Source organism: Athene cunicularia (assembly GCF_003259725.1).
Source record: "Athene cunicularia isolate RWA chromosome 2 unlocalized genomic scaffold, athCun1 chr2_part1, whole genome shotgun sequence".
Lineage (NCBI taxonomy): Eukaryota > Metazoa > Chordata > Aves > Strigiformes > Strigidae > Athene > Athene cunicularia.
Window position 1 is genome coordinate 59821486 of NW_020799095.1, and position 25999 is coordinate 59847484.

The window sequence follows — 25999 nt, forward strand, 5'->3', positions numbered from 1 at the left end:
TTTTTTTTTTTTTTTTTTTTTTTTTTTTTTTTTTTTGTCTTTTCTTAGTTTAAGAGGATAGAATTTAGCAGGTTTCAAAATATACTTTCCAGCAGAAGTAACCATATGCTTAAAGAGAATGTCTAAAGCTATTAATGATGAATCATTTGGGCATGGCAAGAGTTCTTCAAAACAGTTTGTCAGCGCTGGCCAAGCAAAGTCTTTCAGCAGGAGATGAGACAGCTATGCCACCATGCAAATGAGACAAGCTTGAAATATGATGAATCTTCTATCTCCTTTTCCTACTCGACTGACACTCGCTTTGAGGAAGGTTGTAAATGCAAGAGAGATTGTGGTATAATTCCTCAGACTGGCGTTTCTGCCCCCCAGTCACTATTCGATTATCTTCCAAATTGCTGTGTTTCAGAGAGATAAAGATTTTTTATGGCTTGCTGACTTGAAACAACCAGAAGAGCCAGAAAAGAGATGGCTAACCGGCCATGCATAGTAATTCCATTGGTAAATGACAAAATCTTTGTTTGTATGACATTTCCAAAATTACTACAGAAGATGAATCTAAAATACAAAATGTCACATTTGGCATGCAAAACTATCACAATATATTTCAGTATAAAATTCATAGAGGCGTTTAATTTAGAATGTGTTTAATAACGAAGTCTGCCTGCATCAGTAATCCTGCCTTGAGGTTTAAAAAGATTGTCTTATTTATTCACATAATGTTAATTTTTTTATATATGATTCAGAAACCAAAAATATTAAGGTTAAATCTTCATTGTTAATTAAGATTTTCTAATTAAGCTGAAAATAATTGTCATTCAGATTAGTTGTTAAGTATGGTCTGTGTTGAGAAACAAAAGAAGTTTAACAAATTCAACTGTTTATTTAACTGCATAATTTAATTCCAGAAGCTTTCTATCTATATGGAAATATGCTATCTCTTCCAAAATAAATCCAAGACAGGATTAAAGAAGAGATTATTAGCTACTGTAGGCTTAAACTGTGAGACTCCTAAACCTAGTAGTCAAGGTAGCCATTTGATTCTGAAGAGTGCATGGGTTCTTGTATCACACTGCATTAAAAGATGACCTAGCACTAGTGTTTTCTCAAAATAATGTAAGAAATTGATTCCTTGGGGAAAAAAAAAAAATCACTGCTGAATCAAAGCACTAAATGATTAGTTATTTCAGAAGCAATTTTATTCATTGAAGCCAAAACTGGAACCAAACTGGGATACCTTGTTATGTGCCTGACCCTGCACATTGCATCAGGGCATCACTGAAGTATCTGCTGGTGTAGCGGGACATATCCTACACCTTTACTCAGGCAAGACTCTTACGGATCATACTGCTGTGTCTGTTCTCCTCTGCTAACCTTCACACTGTAAAATAAGCATACAAGGAAAGCACCAGAAAGGCATTTCTGATACACAGAACAGCATTTATTCCATACTAAACATTCTGTAACTCAGACAACATCTTGTCAACAGCAAGCAGCAGATGTTTCCTTTTGTCTGGACTTGGAATAAAGGTGCCTGTAGGGAGTTGTTATTAAACTCTACACGTGTTGCACTTTGATTACTATTTTTTAAGAGAATCTGATTATATGATAATCAGAAGGTGAAAGGATAGTCTGCATATTACACAGCACTAATAGCTATGGCAAGGCTAATAATTAGTGTAAAAACATGGCCTGCCCTGTCTTTCACTCTGTGCCTGCAGCCTGCTCATCACATCACGTATTGTGCCTGTCTTGCAAAGCATGCTTTATTTTCAATGGTGTTGTTTTCCAGTTAATTCTGCATTGTTACTGCAGACTAATGGCTTCTGGTGTCATACTTCAACAGCTCCACCTTCCCCCCAAGGATGCCAAACATTTTATTAGTTGTATTTGTATTATTTTTTTATCTGTCATCTCTGTGACTTTTGACCTCCCTAATTGCAGATTCTCAGTTAGCAATAGGTAATTACAGGTTGAACAAGAAGCATGTTGTCTGCTTTTCCGTAGTTATTTTCTTGAAGAAATTTGTTCTCGCGAATTGCATGGTTAAAGTCATCTCAACCCAGGTCAGTAACTTGGAGCCTTCTCCGTAGGTTGACTGCTCCAGGACACCACAGCCAATAGAAATTCACATCAAATGCCTGAGGGGAGTCAAAGATAAGGTCCCTAAAGGCCATTACACCCTCAAGGTTTCTGTTCTCAGCCGCTTAGGTGGTGGCTTGCTGGAGTGGCACAAGACGAAGGAGCAGCCTCAGGCCAGGACAACGGTTCCTGTTAGTCATGATGGAAACTTCTACAACACTGAAATCTACTTCGGACAAAGTATCCAGACAGTAAGCAACACTTCTTCAATATGCTGTCTTTGCTTTGAAAGTTAAAACACATCCGCTCTTTCTCCTTCAGGCTTATATATTTAATGCATTCCATCATGTTCATAATTTATTTAATAATTTAAGGTGCAATTTAGGAAGGTGCAATTTTTTTCCCCCTAGGTTAACCCTCATCACTCACTCTAAAAGTGCCAAATATACACTACATCATATAGTGTTGTCAGCTAATTTTAAATTTTACTTTTACTCTCTCTTATCTATGCAGCTTGTCAGCTATGTAATTTGATTTCTGTAAAGTAGCTTTAGAATAATAAATGAATGAGTGGGTGTATATAAACACACGAATGCCCAAATCCTTCTGTGAGTTTTTAGCTCCATTGACCCCCATTTGCCAAAAAAGCAGCATTTGGATTATTTTGGAAGGAACCCAAACACTTGAGGCTCTATTCTGTCTTTTGTGACTGAGGCACACATATTTTCCTGCCTAAGCATGCTGTGCATGGCAGGATTGTTGTGTGTCAGTTGTTCACTGTTGTAGCTAATGCCTAGCTAGTGCTGGTTGAAACATTGGTCTCAGATAAACTCTCTGGCACATGAAAGCGTCTTTACAGTTTGAAAAACAACCCCCATCTCTCCAACTGTGGTTGGGGTTTTTTTTTTGTTTTTTTGTTTTTTTTTTTTGGTGTTATTAGGCATTGGTAGAATGAGGAGGACAGTCTTTTCTGTTTTCAATTATTTATTTTGCAGTATGACCTGAATGGTAAATTTCTTCCTCCACCTCTTCCGTTGTGTGAAGTGTTGTGTAGATACAGAACAGACAGATAGTCCCTGTCCCAACGAGCTTTCAGATAAAGCAACTTTTATGTATGGCACTGATGCTTTCAGTTACTTTGAATAGGTCATTTCAGCTATTGGATTTGTGATATATAAAGTGCTTTTGAGTCACATTTTCTGCTTTTTAATTGTTTATCATCTGTAGTGAATAGTGAACAGTGTCTGTAAATGCAGGTGTTGGCATGAAAAAAAATCATGTACATAGGGAAATTGTGAATGTGACTCTCACATGATGTTAAAATAAATGCATGTTTGTCAGAGAAACCACTGAGCTGGAATTCCTCCCTAGGCAAGGTGCATGCAACCTGCTTACTGCCTCAGAGACAAAGTATTGCCTGCTCAGGCCTCATTGAAATGAGACTATGGGCAGTACAACTGAATGACTGTCATGCCCTGCCTCTTGCTTTCAGTATTGTGTTTCTCCTGGGTCTTGGCTGCTTCTTTTGCTCCTACCTGGGGGATGCCCTCTGTTCAAAACGACATATCTCTGCTCACAATACTAAGCAAGATCTAGTTCAGATTGATCCATCTTTTGTCCACCTGCTCCTCAGTGCAAAAGAACTCCTGACATGGATTTGTGAGGAGTATGAGCAAAGTCCATGTATTTGTCTTTCTGTTAGTTCTACTGGGTTGTGCAGACACCTCAGTAACTGCTTAGAGGTGGCTATAATGCTTCATCCAAAGTTCTGAGACAAATGATTGGTAGTTTTACTACTTTTCCAGAGTGTGCTTTAAAGTCCTCTTTGAGTCTCACAGAGGATATTTAATATAATAAGCGTCTTCACCAAATTTCATTTTTAGTCTAGTGAACAAACGTGCAGGTCTTGGGCAAGTCCATTTAAAATGCAGGACCAGGAGGAGAAGTTAGATTAAATGACCTTCTAATTATTCCCTGTATTCACTACTGTATGATGGACAACAAAAGCTTAATGTAATAATTTTAAGAAATCTCCTCCACCAGCTCATTCTGTAGGTGTTGTATGCTGAATGATTCTACCTTTCTGTTTTTCCACCTTGGTATTTTTCAAAGTAAACCTTTAGGATCTGTGGTGAGATGAGGCAAATTTTAGGCTTCAGATGGTTAGCATCTACAGCAAAACTTAGCATAAGTAGAGAGGTCTTAGTGGTGAGCTCCAGATGAGCATTTGGCTTTGGATACAGCTTTATATACAGCACTGCTGTCCTGGGATATATTACAGGGAGGGGTGTGGGGGTGTGGAAATACAAGTAATCACAAATGAAGAATAGGATTTTGTTTTCATTGGCTGGAATAACGATAGGAGTTCAGTGTAAACATGGTGAAAAGGAAGACATGCATGCTTGATATTGAAGGAAAGCTTAGTTTTAACTAATATATTAGAGAAATTGTTCCAGAACACTACATCCTTCCAAAAATAATAACTCTGTCATGTCGGCAAAGTTGGTGTCAGCATGGGTTACCTGCTGCGTACAGAAAGTGCTGGTCATGTAAGTTAGATCTGCCTCAGGGCTAGTCTGACTTGCGCACCCGACCTTTCAGAAATGTTTTTTGTTCATTAATCAATGTTCTTTGCTCCAGCTTGCCAGCTTCCCTTCTTTCCCCTCCTTTACTGTCCTCCTTTTTAGTTTGTCAACCTACCTCCCCCAATAACCTCTGACTACATATTAGACAGTGGTTCCTAATAGCACCAGTTGAATTTTATTTGGCTTTCAGTAAGGCCAGATGGTCACACAAGTAATTATTTTCCTTAAATTATGCTGGACAAAGCATGTATGAATACTTTGGATTACGATAAAATGCACTTGCTGTTTCAAATGACTCTCTTCAATTTTAGGAGTAGCAACTACCAGCATGATCTGAAGGGGACTTTTTTTAGGCCCAGCGTTCCAAAGATGTTTTCACATATTTAGTTTATACAAGGGGACTTTAGACTTATTATATGGTTTAATGCTGTCTGGTTTGGGTGAAGCAAGAGCTATTTTGAAGCTTCACCTACATTTTAATACAAACTGAACATGAACTAAAGCTGAGATTCCAAAAATGCAGCAGGTTAACTCTGGCAGCAATGAAGCTTTGTTCTTAAACTTCCAATATACTCTTGCACTGCCTGATTTTTCTCAGGTCTGCAATGAAAGTTGAGTAAGGAGAGGCTAGGAAAGGAGATGAGACGTTTACTGTGCATCTAGTAATGCAGTTATGCAATTAGATTGTCCTTGGCAGCACCTGTACAGATGTGACTGCATCATCTTTACACTAGACCAAGGATTTTACTAGTGTAATTTCCTTATTGCTGTCTCATGGTGGCTAAGATCCTAGATAAGACTGAAATAGTCAGTAAGCATTTTTTCTTCACAGTTTATATAAAGCAGTGTCTGTCTTCTCCATAGGATTCGTGTTCCAGTGCTAGTAAGTCCAGATTACATTTTTCAGTTTAATGATGCCTTGGAGAGCATAAATGAGTTGTGGTATGCAAAACCTTGGTCTTGCTCAGAAAAAGAAAAAGTGGAGGGTTTTTTTAGTCAGCATTTCTTAAGTTAGTTCAGTAAACATTATGATAGTTATATGAAACAATTACAACAATAAGAACAAATCCTCACGTTTCAGAGTCAAAATATTCATTGGCTTCAATGAAATAAACTGAAGTGTGGATAAAATGATTCTTTTCTTTAACAACAAAACCCCAAGTGTTTTCAGCTATAATTTAAATTATTGGGACAAAAATATTTTGTTGTACATTGCAAGCTTCAGCTATTAAGAGAAGGAACCTTTGAGAAAGATGTTCCTATTTCAAGTATTTGCAATAAATAATAAACATTTCTGGAGTCCTTTTCCAGAAAAAAAAAAAAGATTGCCTTATTAGGAAGCAAGTTTTTGTTCAGAAGGGGAAGTTCAGATAGGAAAGGTTCAGCTATTGTGAAGAGCACTATAAGCCTATGAAGTTGCCTGCAAGTGGCATTTAAAAAACGTTCATTAAACTGTTCAGTCACCTGGGATGTCAATCTAGAACTGCTGGGGAGAAGCAGGGATAATCATGTCAGTGTTGGGCTCCCCAAGCTGCTTTTTAACCCAGGTCCTGCTGCACCCATTCGGTATTGGTCCTTATTCTGTGCTAGCCTTCCAAAACCAACACTTCAGCAAAAGAAATGTGAGCACTGTTGCTACTCATTTCCCACAATGTACTTGGAACTTGGGATAGCATTAAATTGGTTCATATGCATGTAAAGCCACCATTGCTGACAGAACAGTTCACAGATCTGCAGATTTTTAAAGAGTATATCAACTGGTTAATATTTATGTATCAGTGTGGCAAGGTACTAGCAATATTATAACAGTAGATGGGTACCATTTTGTTTTACTTGAGGGAAATTCAATATGAATAAAACAGCAACTTTTCAAACATGACATTTAATCCACGCATGTAAATCATACCAGGAGATCTATTATTCATTATTAAAAGGGCACCATATTTTTATTACACTGAAAATGAAACACAAATGCTGTGAAAAATTTAGTGCCTTTTCCTGAAGTTTCAGGACACTTATCATGCAGTCATCTAGCAGGGGCTGACACTCATTTTAAAATATGGCTACAAAATTAATAAATTTGAACTCTTTTGCTTGGAAAAAGAGGATGTTCTATTTCATTGAAGGAGGTGGATTTATTTTTTATTTAAAGCTCCCTAAATACTTAAGATGGCAAAGTACTTTGGTAATGTTCCCATTCGGAGTTAGATATATAAAGAATAAAGTTCAGATCTTTGTTGTTATTAGTCATTTCCAACATTTTCTTCCCTGAAGTGCATTTTGAAAACTACATATATCAGAAACTGATTAACATGACCTAAGGTATTAATTCTTAAAATATGATGAAACAAACAGTTTCAAGAACCTTATTTTCTGTATGTCAGCAGCTGTCTAAGGACTGTGATGCTTTTGGTAATTACAAAACAAGGTATCATTAGGCAAAGTAGAGCACAAACTTTTGCCCCCCCCCCCCTTGGATACTTTATAGGACATAACATGAGAGTTTGATACACTATGAAAAAAGATAGGAAGTAATAATGCTTGGCAGTGCCAGAGGACTTTCAAAATGAGAGCCACTTAAATTTTCCCTGGATGCAATTATTTGTAGTTGGGATGATAAGGTGCTACGTGAACCTTTTGGTAAATGCAAGAACTAAGCTTATGCAGATGCTTGTATATCTGAAGACTGCAGATTTGATGTTGGTTTTTTTTTTTTTCACACAGCAGGAACACATACTTATTACTGCTTCTATTTTATTTATCTGGGTTTGTTTGAGGTTTTGGTCTTCGATTGTTATTTGCTAAGTCTTTTGCAACAGCTCCTCAAAATGCATGTTTTCAGAGCAATTCTGTTCTGGCTGTGTCGCACCCCTGTGCCGCTTTGCTGTCCTGGGGACAGACCTCTGTGGCATGCTGCAAGCAGCCCTCAGGCTGGGCACTGCTTAGACCACGAGGCCAAAGCCCCAGCACTGCTCAGGCTGACTGCTACCCCTTCAGTAGTGCTCTGCGCCCCAAATGACCGTGAGTCTTTCTCCTTGCTGTGGGCCCAGCAGAATGTGTCACAGGAACCTCCTTTGGCCCAGTGCTGTGTTGTGCACAGATCTTGTTCCGTCTATGAGCTGCAGCCATGTGGTTTCTCTGGAGACTTTTGCTGCCCATAGGTGGACTTTCCCACCATGAAAGGCTCCATTTCCAGCACTGTGTGAAGACTTGAAGGGATTCATTAAATCTGGTGTGCTGACACTACAAAGCCATTGCATCCTAGAATCTATTCCATCTACCTTATTTAGTGTTATGCAATTGATTTACATAAGCAAAAGGTCACTGCTTATCCCATGCTTTGTTTTCGGTAGTTAATTGAAGTTACTTTTCACATGCTGTCTAGTCATTGTGCTCTGGTTTGAGGAGTTCTTGGAAACACCCGCTGGACCCTGTGCTCCTTGAGCTCAGACCGATACTGCCTGAAGACCTCAGAAATGTGGCCTATGTTATAATGCATCATATTTAACTAGGGTATGGTATGTGGTCTGCGCTGGAAAATCTAGCAGACATATGTTAAAAATAAGGAGTGTCTAGGGACAGGCTTTTATTTTGGACCACTCCATGGCCTATTCCCTACCTAATGGGAAATTATATCTGTAAAAGAGCTTGACATGAGCCATAGGATACAGTAATTATACAAAAGTCATATAATATCTGGGGCAGATAAGTGGGAAGGCAGAATGCAGCAGTCTCTGCCCCTATCCTTAGCTTCAAGTAAACGCCAAACAACAGAGGACACCAAGAACAAAATAAATGCCTGACCCAACAAAAAATGCTGTGAGTGGAAAAACAGAGCAATTCCATGACTCACCAGAGCTGACAGTCTGAAACTGCAAAAAGGGGCTTAAGCCGTGTTTTGGTCTGTATATGCAAGTTGTAGGAGCCAGCAAAACACCATCAGAAGACACATTTTTTCTTTCCTTAATATATCTGGTTTTGAAGCATTTAACATTTTAAATAGTTATCTGTGAATTTGGGATGATCAGGTTAGTTGCAAACCTGTACAACAGTAATGGGAAGATTATGCCACAAAAGAACAAACAATGATCCTGTTTAAACATGCAATTTTAAAACAGAGCATACAAGGAAAATAGAGTTTTTCATCAGGAGTTGGTCTTCACGTTTCTTTGCTAGAGGAGTGATAGCTGGGCCCCTGAAAGACAGCAGAGCCTGCCCAGGTCTGGACCATCCAGGAAATACTGTGGGAGCATGAACTCTTCATTGGCACAGCTTCCCTGGTGAAGGGAGCATTGCTGCATCCCTGGCTGGACCAAAACTTATGGGGGAAGCGGATGCTGTGGTACGCAAAGTGTGATGGGGAATCCAGAACAGCATCAGGAAAGAGACCTGAGATGGAGCAGCTGGTGGAGCAAAATGAAGAGGAAAGCTGCCTGCTCCTGCACTGGAGCCTGGGGCAGGAAGAGCAGCACTGCTGTGTGACTCAGCCCTGCGTGCTGAATGAGCCTTGTCTTCATGAGACTCCTTGGCTCCAAGTGGTTTTTGAGTAAAGTATGTGTCCTCTTGATACAAAAGAAATAAACTGCTCTGTTTCATGTCGGTGGCCTACGTTATCCCAGGAAACTCATGCTCTGACCATGCTGGAATCAATCTCAGGAATAAATGAGATGGGAGTGGCAGGAGAAGGAACTGGATTTCCTGCCTTCCTCTTACAAAGACAATTTTCTCCCCCTGCAAGATGAGGTCAGAATCTGCCCAGGCCAGCGGTATATCAACAGAAATGCTCGGGGAGGCTAGAGCTGGCTGTACCATACATTACTACTCCCTGCTGGTCAAAGAACAGAAAAGAATTAGCAGCAGATGTGCCAGGACAATTAGCAACAGATGCAGAGGCTAAAGCGCACAGAATGCAAACATTATTCCCCTGTATTTGGGAAGATAAAAGGCCAGATTCTGGTCCTCTGGTGTAAGGTAGTCATGCCGCATGTGATGCTGCTGGAGATAACTGCGTCCTGAGTTATCTCTCCTAGAGGAAAGGGAAAGGGAGACAGTGGGGAACGTTGCTGCTCTGGTAGCATGGGAGGGGGCAGGAGGTGTTTGCATTGGGGCACCTGGTGAGGCTCTGGGAAGGTGCTGGGGTGCTTTGGCACAGTCTATCAGGAGAAATCCTGCTCACTGCTTCTGCTGTGGGACTGAGAGTGGTGAATGAATTGCCTGCTTACAGATACTGCTTCTCTGAGTTCCAAGCAGCTCATCCGTGATCCTGAGCACATGTGCTGCACCACAACTGCTTCTGGTCTGTAGTCCCCCACGATCTGGGAGATTGGGGTATGGGGTCAAAGGAAAGATGGTGGTACTGCATAAAGGTTTATGAAGATCTGAAAGCTGCAGGGAGTTGTTTGAGCTATGTCAGCCTTGAGAGGTCTGTTCATTTATTCAGAAAATAGAAAAAAAAATTGTATGGGGAAATGAATGATAGTGCACTACATGGTCCTCCTTTGATTTGTGTGCTATTTTGTATTCAGATACCTGTTCAAAGACAGGCAGCAATGGAAAGCTGGGGAAGTAAGTTTCCAGCTACTCCAGGACATTCTGATGATAGATAGGACCTTTGGAAAACCCTAATAACATGATATTTTATTTTTACCTCAGTCTATGTTTCTATTCCCTCCCCTCTGGCCTTTTATAAATTTCAAAGTTACACAAACACTTCCCCAGAATGCCCTTCCTGCATTCTGCCTGTATGCTGGCCTTGCAGGTAAACAGGGAGGACTTGAAATCTGGTTGTGAAAGCTCCACCTTATTTTGGCAATAGCAGCCTTGTCTCCAGCATTATTCATTTTACTTCGTGAAGTAATTTTTTGTTAATGAAATCGTTTGATGGCAACTGCTTCCTATTTAAAAGGTTTTCTACCCATGTTTTACACCAGTGAGATTCATTTGCTACAGTTTTCATAACCAGAAACGATGAGCTGTTAATTTATATGGTGTTTTGCAAGGTTATTCTATATAATAAATAAATACTGAATTGCCTTTGCATATTATAATTCACTTTAATCAAGTTGCTTCATGATCAAATTTTTGTGTTACTTGAATTAAGTAATGTAATTTTTATCCCTTTCTTATAAATTGAAAGCATTTGAAGACACAGAGGAGTGGAGCGAAGGTTTATTTCTTCTCTGACAAGGTTAAAGCCCAAGAGTAAGTCAGACAAAACCCCCCAAATCCTCATGCTGGATCTGTTTATTGAAATATTCAAATAGAATTCATTCTCTCTCTAGAGTAAATGATTTCTTTGCTGGAATTATGGTGGCATATGGGGAAGGAAGATATATTACAATAAAACTGATATAAAACAGTTGAATTCAGAAATAGTGACAAGAGATAATTTTAGTTCACTATGATTTAATTCAATTAAATGCAACACTGTTAACTGCAGACTAAGAAGAATTACTTGTGCCTGTGCAGGCACACACAAGCATTATTTATTCTCTGCTGCATCTCTCTTTGCAGAAGAAATTACACCAGTAAAAAGCGGGCGTTGGATGTTTTCATAGCACTGTAAAGGCTATATACCTCACAGGCCTCAACAGAAATTTTACCTGAGCAAGGAGAATTAGTGAGCTAAGGTGTTAGAGTAGACACATTAAAATCCAGGAAGGTGTATTTACACAGTGTGTTCTCTTTGAACATCAGCAGTGTTGGTGCAGGTTTGTGGACTAACTTACCAAATAGTGCCTCAAAAGAGGTTGCCACCAACTGGGAAAATATAACTGCTGATTTTCAAATTTTTTTTTTCTTTTTCTGAAACCAAACAGTTCATCAAAACTAACTGGTTAGAGCTGCCTGTGCCTTTCTCATCCCAGGCACTGCCCCGAGTCTCTTATGAGAGAGCAATTACTGATTCCCCTCCTTCTTTAACCACCTGAGTTATTCCCTGCCCTGTACCTGAGCCAGACAACCCAAACCCGCGGAGGCACTCAAGGACCACTGTGGATTCCAATTGGAGCTATGTGCCTAAATGCCTTTGTGCATCCATGCCTACGGGTCGTGCTGGCCCTGCCCCAAATCCCTGCTCTCAGGCTCGCCACCTAGGAGGAGGTTAATGAAGGGCAGGTGGCACAACACCAAGCTCCCTCCCTGCGGCTGTGGGACAGTGGGCTGTGACGGAGATGTGGTTCACTGTGGCGATGGGAATAGGTTTAGCATGGGGCTATTGAGTCAACCTGCCTCCTTTTTGAAACTCTCTTGCTTCAGCCTGTCTGTCCCTTCTTAAACAGCCGTTCCCCTGTATAAATCACACTCCTGGCGGCTGTCAGGATGGAAATGAAAGCCCACAGGCACCTGCATGAATGCTTGGTGCACCAGCACCAGTAACAGGCAGAGACTTGGGCAGGATTTTTGTATGGATTCAACAGAAAAGATTTTCTTACTTAGTAGGTGTGTTTTATTTGAACATGTATGCTGAGATGTGTGACACTGTCCTAGCTGGGTCAGATACCCAGTGTTCACGCATGAGGACTCCCAGAATGAAACATATAGCCTCAAGGTTTGTAGCATACAGGTGTGTGACAAAATCCTTATGTTTCTTATTATGTTTTGTCATTATGCGTTTGTATCATGGCATGGCTTTAATCATCCAGCTCCTGTAACTGTAAACAAAGAGATGCTTCCAGTCCCAAAGAGTGAGTTTGCAATCTAGGTCCAGGTTGAGAGCTCATAGTAAATGAAGCCTAACTATAAGCAGGAAAAGAATAAATGATTTTGTAATCGTCACCATTAGGCTTAAAACAACTGCTTGACCACTGTCTGTTTGTAGGCAGGCTGGTAGAAGAGAGTGTACTATGAAGTTATTCTAAAGGAAAGCGTGAGTCTGGAAAACAAGGCAGAAACCAAAAGGGATATTGTGCTACGGCAGTGATTTCAGCTGCTTATGCTTTGGGATTGTTCAGTAGTGCAGGTAATTGTCTTTGATCATAGTCTTGTAACCACCACCTTTAATTTGTAACATAGAGGTTGCTATCTAGCACCCAGCTAGCCAAATGAAATGTATGGCTTGATTAAGGATCTCTTTTGTCAGTAATTTGTGCCTAATGTTTTTAGCTTTCCCACGGGCTGTTATAGAAAATGGTAAATCTGGTTTAAATGAAACCTGATACTGTTAATGGTTTAATAGCAGCTGCCACAGGGTTATGGCATTTTTCAACAGATGCTTCTGTTTCATTTTAAGCCTACACTAAGTCTTAGAATATATTTACATAATTAATATAAAGTACACCTACATGATAACGACAATATTTATAGTTTTTAAAGATTTCCTTAAATGACTTCCTCTCTCTTGCCGTTATCTAATCATAGTATATTACTTGAAATGGGAAGGCATATTATTTAAATAATAATTTCTGTTCACCTCTTCAAAAAAAAGTTACAGAATGCAACACAACTGGGAATATGTGTCATCTCCTAACATAGCAGTTACTGGTATGGGTAAATCCCTTAGCTGCTTCAGAAATAGAGAGAGAGAAAAATCTTGGCTGTACCTGAGTTGCACTTACGATTTTGCCTACTGTTAATCAGGAGTATAAAAAGAGATGCTTGTATTTAAAAATATCAGTCAAGAAAGATCTGCATTGAGGTGTGTACTTATGTGCAGAAATAGTTGAAACAGTAAAGATTCATGGATGGTTATCAGCAGAATGTCATCTCATTGAGGAAATCCCTGAGAGTTCAAGAAGACTTTGGCATTTCAGGATTTTAATAGTGGGCGATCAGTTTGGAAGGATGTCTTCTATTTGGAGTTCTTATTCTGAGTTTCAAAAAGTACTGAGGTATATCCTACAGGACACTCAGAGTCAGAGGGTAACCTTGACTTTTGTGGTCTTCTACAACTATGTGTGAATTCACAGGGAGGAGAGAAGGAGAAAAGGCTTCTCTTTCCTTACCTTGGCTGGAAGGCAGGGAGGGTTGAGCAGGAATCTCTGCAAGGCAAATGTATCAAGGCATTTGCTGCTATCAGCTTTGAGGACTGAAATGGGAACAATAAAAGGTGCAAAATATTAAAATAATAGAACAGTGTCTTTATTAGAGAAGCATCCAAGAATATTTAAGGGGTTAGGCAGTCCCAGTTCTTCGTAATCCAGGAGAATGTGTAGGATAAGAGATGAAGCAGATATCTTGCTGTGTGAGAGGTGTAGCTGATGTATTCACTCCCCTTGTCCCCAGGCAACCAGCCTTCAGAGCTGTTAGCCAGGGTATAATGGTAGTCACCTTCCATGTTCTATCTTTTGCATGGCTTTTGTTTTATTTGCATTTTTCAATGTATTAGAGCTGTTCAATAGGACCTGGGCGAACCCTTCACATTAATTAAAGAAAACAGTTAAAATTGTGTCTTGGGACCAGATTTTTTTTCTTGGCCTATCCTTCTTCCTCTTCTCTACCCTCTTCTCCATGATGTTGCGTTGCTTCACACAGAAGAACCTTACAGAGATTTACACAACTCATTACTTCAGGGTGTTTCTTCACCCCTGATTTTCAGTCTCCTTTTTGACCCTACTCTGAGGTTCACATACTTTGCAAGAAGAGTTTCCCTGTTTTAATTTGAAGGAGGAAGACTATTGTGTACTAAAATTATTCCCAGAACTGGGTGGAGAAGAGTTTATGACTCAGTGAGAGGCAAGCCTGCAAGTGTTCTCACTGGGTATTTGGATGAACTCTCCGAAGTTGCTGCAAGAAGAACCCAGTGGTGAATCTCAGCCAGCCCTCACAGAGACACCTCAGATTACCAACTTGGTTTGTTATTCTGACTTAAAGTTTTCTAGTGACAATGTTTTTCCACTACTGGTAAATAAAGACAGAAAATGAACACTTTCAGAAAGCCAAGGGGGAAAGAAAAAAAAAGAAATCACAAAATAAGCATTAAAAAAGCACAGCATTTTCTGTTGGAGTGAAAAATTGTTCAAATACATGATTTGATGGAAAGAGTTGTTAATTGTCTTAGCATGCAAAATTGGTTCAGAGGTATGAAGTTTGTAGAGCTTTATATGATAAAAGAAAGCAATTTCCCTCGTGATGTTTTTAAAACTAATGAATCTTCTCTTTTCCTCCTTTGCTAGATTCTACCACCTAGAAAAGCTGTGAAGCCAGGCATGGTCCTCCTCTTTGAACTCTTCCTGCTTCGTGGGACCTGTACTTTGATTGATCGAGAAGTGGGATGGGGAGCTTTTCCCTTGTGTGACAACAATTTTAATGCTTTAGAGGGAAAATTTAAATGTCCCTTCCTCAGAGGACATTATGACTCCAAAGTTAACCGATTCAAAAAAATTGAAAATTTTATTTCTCAAGACTTGGATCATTGGCTATGCAATCTCTACTTTCAGGTTTGTATTTAAAAAAAAAATAGGTCTGTTTGTTTAGTCACGGTTCCTCAGATGAGATTCCACTTTCTGTCTGTCTGTCTCAAAATAAATGCTGTCTTTCCAAAAAGCCGTTTATCATCCTATGCAGTAGACATATAAAGAAAATGAAAATCCCATACATGTCCAAATTTTATGTAAAATTAGTGAGTTTTTAACAGCCAAATTTTAGGATTACTTCAAATATCAACATATTGTTTGGGGTGCTGATTAACTGGATCAAAAATTAAAATTCTGAGTTTGAGCCTGCAAATGTTAATTTCCTCCCAGTTTTAGTGAATCTCAGAGGTGCTTTCACACGGCTACAGAATAAAATAGTGCTGTTGTTTGTGATATTGTTGCATTTGTATGTCTGGGATCTCCAGCTAACGAGCTCTGTTGTAGTAGGAACCGTAATTTTGAATAGTTTTTGGACATAATTCAGACGTGACATTTTTTGTATGCCTTTGGTGAAAATGGGCCTGAGTTAAGAACTCCTCTTCAGTGGAAGCTTTGTTTCTGGACTTGCAAAGTAAGGCTGTTATCGTAACTGAGATACATTCACTCATTCAGAACCTTAACAGGACCTCAAACTTACACCTCTTTTATAGTCACGTCTGGCTCAGGAAAAAACACTTACCAAAAGAGATGAATTCTGAAAGCATCTTAATTTTAACATGTGGGTTTACTTAACAGGAAGTGTGGTTATTCATTTTCTTGTAGTGATGGTTTTCAGGCAATTTTCTTTTTAGGGTCTACCAAGAGTAAAAGAAAGTGAAAATAACTTCAGAATCATGTAGAGATATAAGAATTTATACCAGAAATATACCTAATATATATTAGGAAGGGGAATGTCAGAAACAGTATTGGTAGAGCTATGGTAAAAATATAACAGAAGAGTCAAAATTGATTGAAATGAGGGAAGACCTCAAAGCTACAAAATTAGTCTTTTAACTCAGTGTATAAGCTGGGATGATTTAATGATCTAGGGACTCTATATTTTCCCAGATGATTCTGATTTTGGATTGTGAGTCACCCCCATTTACTGGGATGTTTACTGTAGTCTGTAAGCATGCAGAAGATGTACAAAGGAAACTAATAGGAGAGAAAACTGCAGTAAATGGAGTACAGATGAACAAGTCCTCGTAGCAGCATCTTGGACTTCTAGGGTTCACAAATAGCATATGAACAAGTATGTTCTGACTTTGTGGAATACTGAACTGCTTATGTTAATGTATTTTTTTTTTTCTTAATAGATAATTAAACTACCACAAGATTCAGATAAGCAAAATAAGGGTGATATGAACCTTCATCTCCTACCTGAACTTCTCATGTATTCTTCTCATGTATCAAGCATTGCTGAAAAGAATAGTGTCTCAGAGAAAGTGGAACAGTCTGGACCACAAGGTGTGATGGATTCAAACCTTCATGTTTGTATTTAGGCTTTTGTTGGAGTAACCCATAGTTTCATTTCAAGGATGATTAGTCCTTATTGTTCTTGTTAAGCTAGGTTTTCCTCATTCAGATTTTGGTCCAACATGTGTTACAGCAGGAATATTTTGATTCTTTTTATTAATATTGCTTAACTTTGTTTTCAGTTGTGAGCGATTTAAACCAGCCTCATTGCTGAGGATGAAACTTTTCATGCTGGCCTCTGCTTGAGGCTCGATAATGCTTGAAAAGTCACAGCAATAACAGTTCAGCTGCTTATGATACCAAGCTTACAGGAAGAAATAAAAAAGAAAAGATACCTTTTTGTCTAACTATTTCTGGAAGAACTCTTAACACCTCCCTGGGCTAGAACAGGGACTTCAAATTTGGCAGGGAGACAGTTATGGCATCAGAGGCAAGCCTTATGCTACTCCTGGGAAATTCCATTAAGATTCAATCAACTGGTAACCTATAGGAAAGACAAATTATTGTTTGCTTATGTGAGGGAGATCTACCCAGAAGCTTTCTCAAAAAATTGCCGAATGTTACTCAGACTGAACACCCTCCCTGGCCTCTGTGAGTCTCTGGATGTAGCTACATTGAAGACATAATTGATCATAATGCAATAGACTCAGAAGTGGCTCCTCTTCTATTAGAAATCCAGGAATAAAAAGCATGATAGGACAATGCCACTGGTTTTTCTTTTTCAGCATGTGGGATCTGACTGCCATTGACAAAAATAATTCTTTTTTGGTATATAGACATTCCAATATTTCCTCTTGTTTAATGAACTGAAAGATGCTGCCAACCCACAGGTTGTAGTGTCTGTCTGAATATTATGTGCAAATCTGAAACAGGGATTTAGTTCTTCAGGACAGAGGTTCCTTGGGCATTTTAGAACAACAGTAGTGATGCACAGTAGAAGACATGGGAGCAGAAAGAGGAGGTATTGGAAGAAAAGAAAAAGCAGATAAGCAAAAATCATTTAGTGTGGTGAATGGGCAGCTTGGATTGGAAGTATAATATGAAAAGAGGCCAGATGAAGTATTTTTCAGACAGTGAGTGATGGTTTAGGAAATAAAGAAAATGAGGCTTGCCCTGTGACACTTTTAGGCTAAGCAGCAACTGCACTGTGATCAAAAGGCTTGTATATAACCACCCTGATACCAGAAGCAGGGAGGTGTAAACACACATTGTACTGAGGAGTAAGGTCCTTTTTGTTGCCATGTATCTTCTACATATCTGCTAAGGTGCTTCTAGATGCAGCACAAAACTAGATCCAAAAGGTGGAGTTGCAGCCAATTTTTCTCAACAATGAAGAGTTATGTACAAACTCTTAACAAATCAAACTTGTCCTTGCCGTTGTTTGGTCCTACCATCAGTCTTCACGTGCACACTGACACACACATAGAGGCTGCAGTGAAAAAGGTCACACTTCTGGAAACACATGCAAAAATTCATGATACTCAGTTTGAGAAATCCAGAAAGATGTATTTATAACTGAGAAAAAACATTAATGTATGTCCTATTTTGCATGCAGACCTCTGAAATAAGTTGATAAGCTGATCATGGAAGTTTTGCCATTTCCATGCCAAACAGATTTGCACTAATAAAATTTCTAGGAGTAATTTTTGATATTGTTTATATTTATTTATTTTTCTTGGAGCCTTCTTTAAAGATATTATTAACAGCTAATATCCCCCATGGGTTTGTTTTTTAATGTATCTATGTAGTGCTACAGTATGCTGTTTCTGCTGGTGATATGTTGCTAAGAGATTTAATAATGGGTAAACAAACACAACATGTGGTAATCCATTTCAAATTAAAAGTTTATTAAACGCTAGCTTGATGACTTTCTGGCTATTTACAATTAAAGGAGCAAACCTTAGGGAACTGGAGATCACGTGGTGAAAATCACGACTTCAACATTTCCAACAGAAAAATGTGTTTATGATCTGTGGCAAGCTGTCGCACATTGATATGCTCTATAAATACTATATTATATCTGTTAAACCACCAAAAGCAGGGGGAAAAAAAGCTCTGTTAAAGTGACATTAAGGCTGAGACACAAACCAGAGAAAGAAAGAACAGTCTAAATGAAGACTGGTGCTCTGCAACTCTCTCTACTGCAGTAGTCTAAATAACGAGTGATCTTATATATCAATACCATATGTGGCGCTGCAACATATAAGCAAAATAGAGCAGGTTAGGAGTTGGTGCTTTAACCTTCACTTCAAATTTGTCTTGGTTTCAGAAGTTTAAGACAGAACCTTCATATTATTTCCATTAACTCCAGGCTACATCATTCTTTTAAACCACAGTTCTGCATTGGGCTAGGTATGGTTCTTCCCTGCTGCACAGGATCTCTCTTCCAGAGTACAATACAGAGGAATGCAACCTAATACCTCCCATTCTACTTCCTTTGTAGGTCGCAGATGCACATTATCAGGTCTAGTATGCCTCTTAGTCCAAACCATATCTCTTTCCATTTTTTTGAAGTGGTGTTCCGTGAGAGGTTCATGGAAGAAACACAGTTTATGCTTTCACAACCCACCATCCTTTGCTTTTTTTTTTAAGAAAGGCTTCTGTGGTTCATCCGTTGCCCCATTAAGGGATGAACAGTCCCCATCAATAAATAAATGACAATTTCTCCAGGGAATTCACAGCCATTGTTGTGTGGAAGGTGGTAACAACTCTAATAGATGTAGCATGTGTAGTAAAATTTGATTCAACTACCAGAAACTTTACCTTCATAGTCTTACATCTAAGTAACCCAGTCTTCTAAATGTGTGAAAATTTCAGAAATGTGAATCTCCATATAAAACACAATATAAAATTTCTTCAAGAGACCACTCTTACTCTGAAATCCAAAGCAAGATCTCATTTGACTTTAATGTCCACAGAAGAGGGGATTCACATGTGCAAAATGTCATTGTAACTCAGTGTTTTTTGAAAGTGGCAGCTCTTTCATCCTCAGAAAAGTAGCTGGACAGCACTCATATATTTGTTTGCCAGTTCAAACACTTTTAGGTCAGACTCAGGATCATTTGGGAAGTGTTATTCTGCACTTGTTAGGAACATTCTTCCAAATGCTTGCTCTTATGTCAGTTGCTGTTCCTCTGACATGACATGCAAACACTTATTTGTGCCCATCAGAAATGGTGATCAAATAAAATAGGCAAGTAGAAAACCAGAGATGATTCAATTGCCTGTAGTTTGTAAAACCAAAGGAAAACATTTTTCATTCTAGTCACTCACATCTCGTTAATATTGGCCAGTTTGAAGTCCTGAACTTATGGTCAGCACTATTGTAGCATATAATGATGTGCATTCAAGACCTAAAAAGGGTGCTTACAAGGGAAAAAGTGAAAGAGTGGCTAAGGAAGATTAATATATTGAAACAATATTTTTTTTTTAGTGCCACATTGTGTACAGTTTTTGATCAAATTACAGCAGAAATCACGACCTGTACCTAAATAAGCATGACCAATTTTACGTCTTTTTAAGCAGAAGTTAGCCCAAGCACTACAGTGTGAAGTTGAAGTGGGAGTTTTGCTTAGCCTGGCTGTGTTGGAGGAGAGGTGTTATTAGCCAAGATTCTCAAGGAAAGTGTTCAAAGGTAGCCAGGCTAGTTTGGTCCCAGCAGCAGGATGCTCTTGCTAAGTATAACTTGTGACACAGGCTTTGTTTGCTTTGGTACAGTGCTGTGTTAGCATGACTACACTGCTCCCAGTACCTGGGTTAGCTGAGATTTTGTTGCTACTGCTTTGCAGGGTAGATTTGTCACATAGAAAGACTCCCATTACCTCAGTTGTCTTTGGACTGAACACCTACATGCAGATTTTCTGTGTGTCTGTACATTTTCTTTCCAGAAGGTTTGCTTGTCCTTCATTCCCTCCTGCTCTCTTATGCTTTGGGAGTGTAAAGAAAAAAGTAACTCAGCTGTTTGGTTTTAAGGACACTTATTTCCTTACAATAAACAAACAGCTCATTTTTTTACTAAACTTTATTTTTCCCTCCCCCTACAAGGTTTGCTGTCTAACAGCAGCACATGTGGGTCATGAGCCCCATGCATCAACCAGAGGAAAAGTTAGAGCAGCAGGTTTTTTTCAGTTTCCAAACTATGAACTATATAGAAGGATCATTTTCAGGTATACAATTTATCTGGTTACTGTACAATTTAGAGCATTTTTTGGTCTGTCTTCCTTCTGTCTGTCTGCCTAGCTGTTAAAAATAAGGTTGGTTTGTACTGCTTGGCTTTGGCAGTCCTTGAAACTCGCCGGAGTTGTAAAGCTTTAAACAGCTGCGCAGGTCTTTAATTGTAAATTAGTTTTGACAGGACTGCTAGGCAAAGGCCTGGCCCATCCCATCATGATGCTAGCCGACAACCCCTTACTGCTCCTGGAGCAAAGAAACATGTGGAAGGAATTGTTCTTTTACATTTCACAGCTTGTCATTTCCTCTGCAGGGCAACCTCTGACCTCCCTGAAAGATCCTGACACCCATAAGGGAAGTATTCCCACTGTTGTAAAGGAAGTGGAAAAGCAGTTTAATGCCGCAAAAGGAGGAGAAGTGTGTGTGTCAGAAGAAGCTGGGAGGAAAAGAGAAGAGCTTAAAATGCTTCCAGCAGGTTAGGACTTTTATTGTGTTATTTAATTTACTGATAGTTTGCAAATAGATCTACTTGGCATGTGTGTAAATACCACCATCTCCCGTCCCCCTTGCCCTGTAATATCATCTCATCATTATTTCACTAGGCAAAGGAAGTGATGGAAGAGTTTAAATCAATTGTGAAGGATCAAAAGCAGCTTAGGCAAAAAGGTACAGAAGTGGTGGACTCCCCTTTCTAAAAAGTGTTTGTAGGCCAAATGTGTTAGTAATTACAAGGTGTGTGTGGAGTGCACTGACAACATTAGATTAAGGCTGGTGTTTCTCTGACATTTTAACATCCTTTCATTTTATTTGGCCATTTATATCCATGGATCACAACATGTTGCTGTTAGGTGCTTGGGAAGTACTTTTTCTTCCTGCAACATGTTACTAGCAATATCCTTTGTTAATTGTGCTGAGCTAAATTACGTAAGAGTGCCTGTTGGTATCAACATCAGGTACCATTTTCTTCTGAGGTGTGGGGTTTCTTTTGTAGGCAAAGTTTTGGAAGTTGTACTTTTTTTTTTTTTTTTTTTTTTTTAAATGCCAGGTAAAACATATGTGTCTGAGAATTGAGTAACACAACCACTAGGTCTTGTCCTAAACTTAGATACCACCATGGCAGATAGATACCTGGCCAGAGTCAGATTTACCATGGGACAGGTATCTGAAGGTACCAAGGTTATAGACAGCCCCTCCCACTTAATAACCTGGGTAGTGAATTGTGCTCTCTGTCCTACCATAGCAAAATGGCTGTGCAGGCACAGAAACCAGCTGCTGCCCACACTCCCCTTCATGCTCACACCCATGCATTTGCCCTGGGTGGCAGCCAGCCCTCTTGGTCACGTACAGATGTTTAGGATGACTAGACAGATTGAGTAGTGGAGAGGGCATCAGGAGCTGACCAGAGATCTACAGCTGCACCCATTGCTTGTGACTCTCTCAATCTCCACAAACAAGGCAAGGCTCAGCTTTCATTTTAGGGAAAGGGCAATTCTTACTCTTTCAGACAGAGTTTAGAGAGAAATGAAAGTACAAGGGAAAATAAATTAATCCCTCTTTTTGAAGGGAAAGAGTGATTCTCCTTCTGTACCGTGAGACTATAATAGGTCATGTTTAGACAATGAACTGTAAAATATTAGGTAAGAGATAGCTACCTGAGGTCTGATAGCTACCTCTTATTTGTGTAAACAGTAGTTTGTAGTCATCTTCAAATCTGTGGGCTTGCCGAAATTATGCAGTAGAATTTTGGATGCTTATTTAAAGCCAAGTGACATGCCAGTTTCTTTTTACAGCAACTCATGAAATGTAGTTCAAAAACCATGTCTTTGGAGCTCTCCCTGCCCAAGGAGGCTAGAAGTATGTATCTGCTATTATAGGAACATTTGTTGAATATGTCATGTTAAGCGGTCACAGATAGAGGTAGGAGCTAGTGTGGGATTGCTTAGTCAGGATTCATAAATGCTAAATATTGTCAATGACCATCATAGATATGCAAGAAGTAGAATACAGAGCTGATGTCAATTTTTGTTAAATGGTGTTGGTGGCAAAATGTTAAGCATGTTACAGAAAAAAGTAGTAAGAATTTCCAATCTCTCAAGGGTTCTCAATACACCTCCTAATAAGACCAACACTTTATTAACATGTCTTTTCTATATCTTAGTCCTTCCAAGAATGTAATCATAACCCTAGATTAGAAATTTTTTTCCAACTTTTACGTTAGTGGAATCATAGATTTGAAGTTCATTTAATTAATTTGCCCAAAATTAGTTGTGCAAAGTGTCTTGGAATACTCATGGTATTTAAAACATAAGTAACCTGCATGAATCAAAGTTGTTTTAAATACATTTTGGTATTTGATATTTACTTCTGGTGGATTTTTACATTTTCTGCTGATTTTTTTTTCTTGCCAATATTTGGATTTTTCCACCTTTACAATGTACATATCAAACCCCAATTATTAATTGTGCAGGTAGACAGCTATTCCTTCTCCCCTCTTCCCCCTACCCCCATCACTAATGTTAATCTAGGTCTGAAACTACCATGTTGGTTTTTTATTCAAATTAGTTTTGTGGAGTTTGGCAATGATCCAACAAAAACCAAAGTATTTTAGAGCCCACATTTTCAATTCAAGACGGTCTCTTACATATACTCTGAAACAATGCAGTTTCAGAAGTGGCCTGATTTTGAAAGGTATTGAATTACTATAACTTTTATCAAATCAAGGTTAAATTCAAAGGGCACTGTTTTGCATCATCAGGGGATCTGACAGTATGGTCTAAGAGATAATGCTATAATCTACTGAGGGTTTTAAAAACAGATCTTGTATAAAAGTGAGTCTACATGAACTACAAGCAGATCTCCAAAACCATCTGTGGATTTGAATTAGGTCAAAAAAAATTTTGCTTATCTTTACTCGTAAGACAACAGAGTTTTTCTTGGTGAGGTTAATTTCTGGTACCTGCTAAATCTATTACACGTTAACTTAATACAAAACTTTGGTTTCAAAAGGCACATCGCTAAAGCGTAGATTTTCTGTGATGGAGCGCTCTCAGTAATGTAACCACTAAACTCAATATCTGCACTCAGAGCTAGGGAGGTAAAAAAGCTTCATTTTGAAATCCACAGATAATTTCTACAGAACCATGTATAAACTAGGATTTATACTGTAACTGATGTTTAATTTGGAGCTTCAACAGTGCCTTCATTTTCCTCCCCACCAACGCTCATCCCAGCAGGCAGCTGCTCACCAGCCTTCCTCTCATATGAAGCCTGATTTCTTTTTTCAAAGCCCCCAGTTATACACGTACCACAGTAAAACCCCCAGAAACATGTAAAATATTTCTCATAAATATTGTTAGTCAGACTGTTACAAGCAGCTTGCATTCTACCCCTTTTTGGGGTTTAAGACCATTTCTGTTGTTCCTTCAACCTGCTGCTCTATCACCTTTCTATGGCAGACCCAGGACAAATTTTTAGCTCCTGATTTTCAAACCTTCCAGGTCAGAAGGATTCTTTTGCTCAATGTCTGTCTTCTAAAATAAATTGAATATTGAAATTATATACTAAATATTGATCATAATTAAGCTCTTCAATTCAAAGCGCTCTCTGCATCTGTGGAAAAACATTGGGAAGTGATTTCTGTCATTTTATGACACTAAAAAAACATTTCTGTCTGAACAAAGCTTCACAATAACACCTAAGCAAAGATGACATCAGACCAACTGAGGAGTTAGTACATTAGCAGATAACACTCATAAATTTATTCAGAACATATTAAGATGTTCCCTCTATATCAAAATACCAAACACAGAGACAGCTTCATTCTAACTTTATCATTACCTTCGGAGAGAAAGCTTTTAATTTGTTAAAACATGGTTGTGCAGGTGAGAAAAGGTTTTTTTGAGAGAATTATATTTATGCTCACAGCCACTTCTGAAACAATTTCATGAAAGCTGGTGAGCCTTGCTTGACAGTATTTCTCATTGTACTGCAATGAGGTTCTTCTCTTTCTGATGTGCTGTTTGCTTCTACATAATGGTTGTGTGTAGATGCAAAAATAATTATCTAAACCAAAACCCCCAAAGCTATTCTCATTGGTAGTTCCTCATGGGCTCCACTTTAAAGGGAGCAAAGTTGCTGTTTCAAAGTGAAGATTGCTTGCCCTTTATTTTTTTCTACAGGCAGAGCCTCAGATGGCTGAACCTTCTCTTTCTCTGCTGGTCTTTTCCTCCTCTGAGCAGAATTGTGTGAAGTATTAGGTTGATTCTTGTAGATAGGATCAAATTCAGCTCCCCCTTATAGTTGTACAATCCACGTAATCCAAACTCTTCTCCTTTCAGACTTTTACCATGGAGTTTGATTTCCCACAGGTTGGGGTATTACTAGGGAGGGAGTCTGGGTAGGATTGTCATGTTATTTTTTGTTTCCCTGCTGTAATATAATGTAGCCAGTGATACTTTTTTTTTTTTTTTTTTTTTTTTTTTTTTTTTTTTTTTTTTTTTATTATTTTTTTTTTTCTGCTATCCCACTCCTGGTGACACCACTCTAAGATCCTTTACTCCTGACTGAAAGAGAGGTTTCAGCCATCAGAAGAGAGTGCACTTCATCCTTCTCTACTTTGCCTCCATACAAGTCAGAAGTATTTCCCACTAAACCAGTGTAATTTCCTAGCTGTACTGTTTTTTTTTGTCTACATTACAAATTTTAAAAATTCTCTTCCCTCCACACCCCAAACACATAAAACTTTTACAGTATCAGCTCTATGTTCAGCCTCTGAAAGTTTCACATCACGGCAAATCTGTTTCCCACCCCTCTCTAATTCCAGTTCCCAAAGGGTCTATCTACATTAAAATTTGGGTTTTTAGGGCACTTTTGAAGTGGATGCCCTGCTCCAGTTGCTACTCCATGGTTTGCATTGAAGAGTGATCTTGGAGGACAAACGCTGGACTCTGTTAGGGTGAAGCTAAGCAACGGGATGCATTTTAGCTGTGTGTATCCGGTATTAATGGGCCATCAGTTCCCATGACCAAACTAAAGCTAGTCTGACATAAACTCTTCAACACGCAGTGGGTACCCAGTGTCCTCTGAATCACTGGTTTCATTCTACAGATCCACTCCTGTTGCACCACAGTACTTGTACTTCCCAAGGCATAACCATGGACAATAATTTCCAGACTGAATGTAGAGGATAAAACCCATTATACTCTGCAAGGGTTAAGAAGCAATAAGACACCCTCTGTTATTAAATGTCATGCTATTACTCTCAGCTATTGACCCAAGAAGGCTGATGCTGAGAAAGGTAACGGAGTAACATTAACATTTTAGTTTCCAACCTCTTTCCATCCTGCTTTAAAAATGTTC

At 38.9% G+C, this 25999-nt stretch overlaps 1 protein-coding gene across 1 annotated transcript in view; it reads left to right on the forward strand.

The window, feature by feature from the left end:
- The window catches only part of OFCC1 (orofacial cleft 1 candidate 1), a 62568-nt gene extending 41447 nt beyond the window's left edge, over nt 1-21121 (forward strand). Inside the window, exons 8-11 of the mRNA XM_026841373.1 lie at nt 2091-2330; nt 14777-15040; nt 16312-16462; nt 20955-21121. Coding sequence (XP_026697174.1) covers nt 2091-2330; nt 14777-15040; nt 16312-16462; nt 20955-21121 — 822 coding nt within the window. The remainder of the gene's footprint in view (nt 1-2090; nt 2331-14776; nt 15041-16311; nt 16463-20954) is intronic.
- Nucleotides 21122-25999: the final 4878 nt, after the last annotated feature.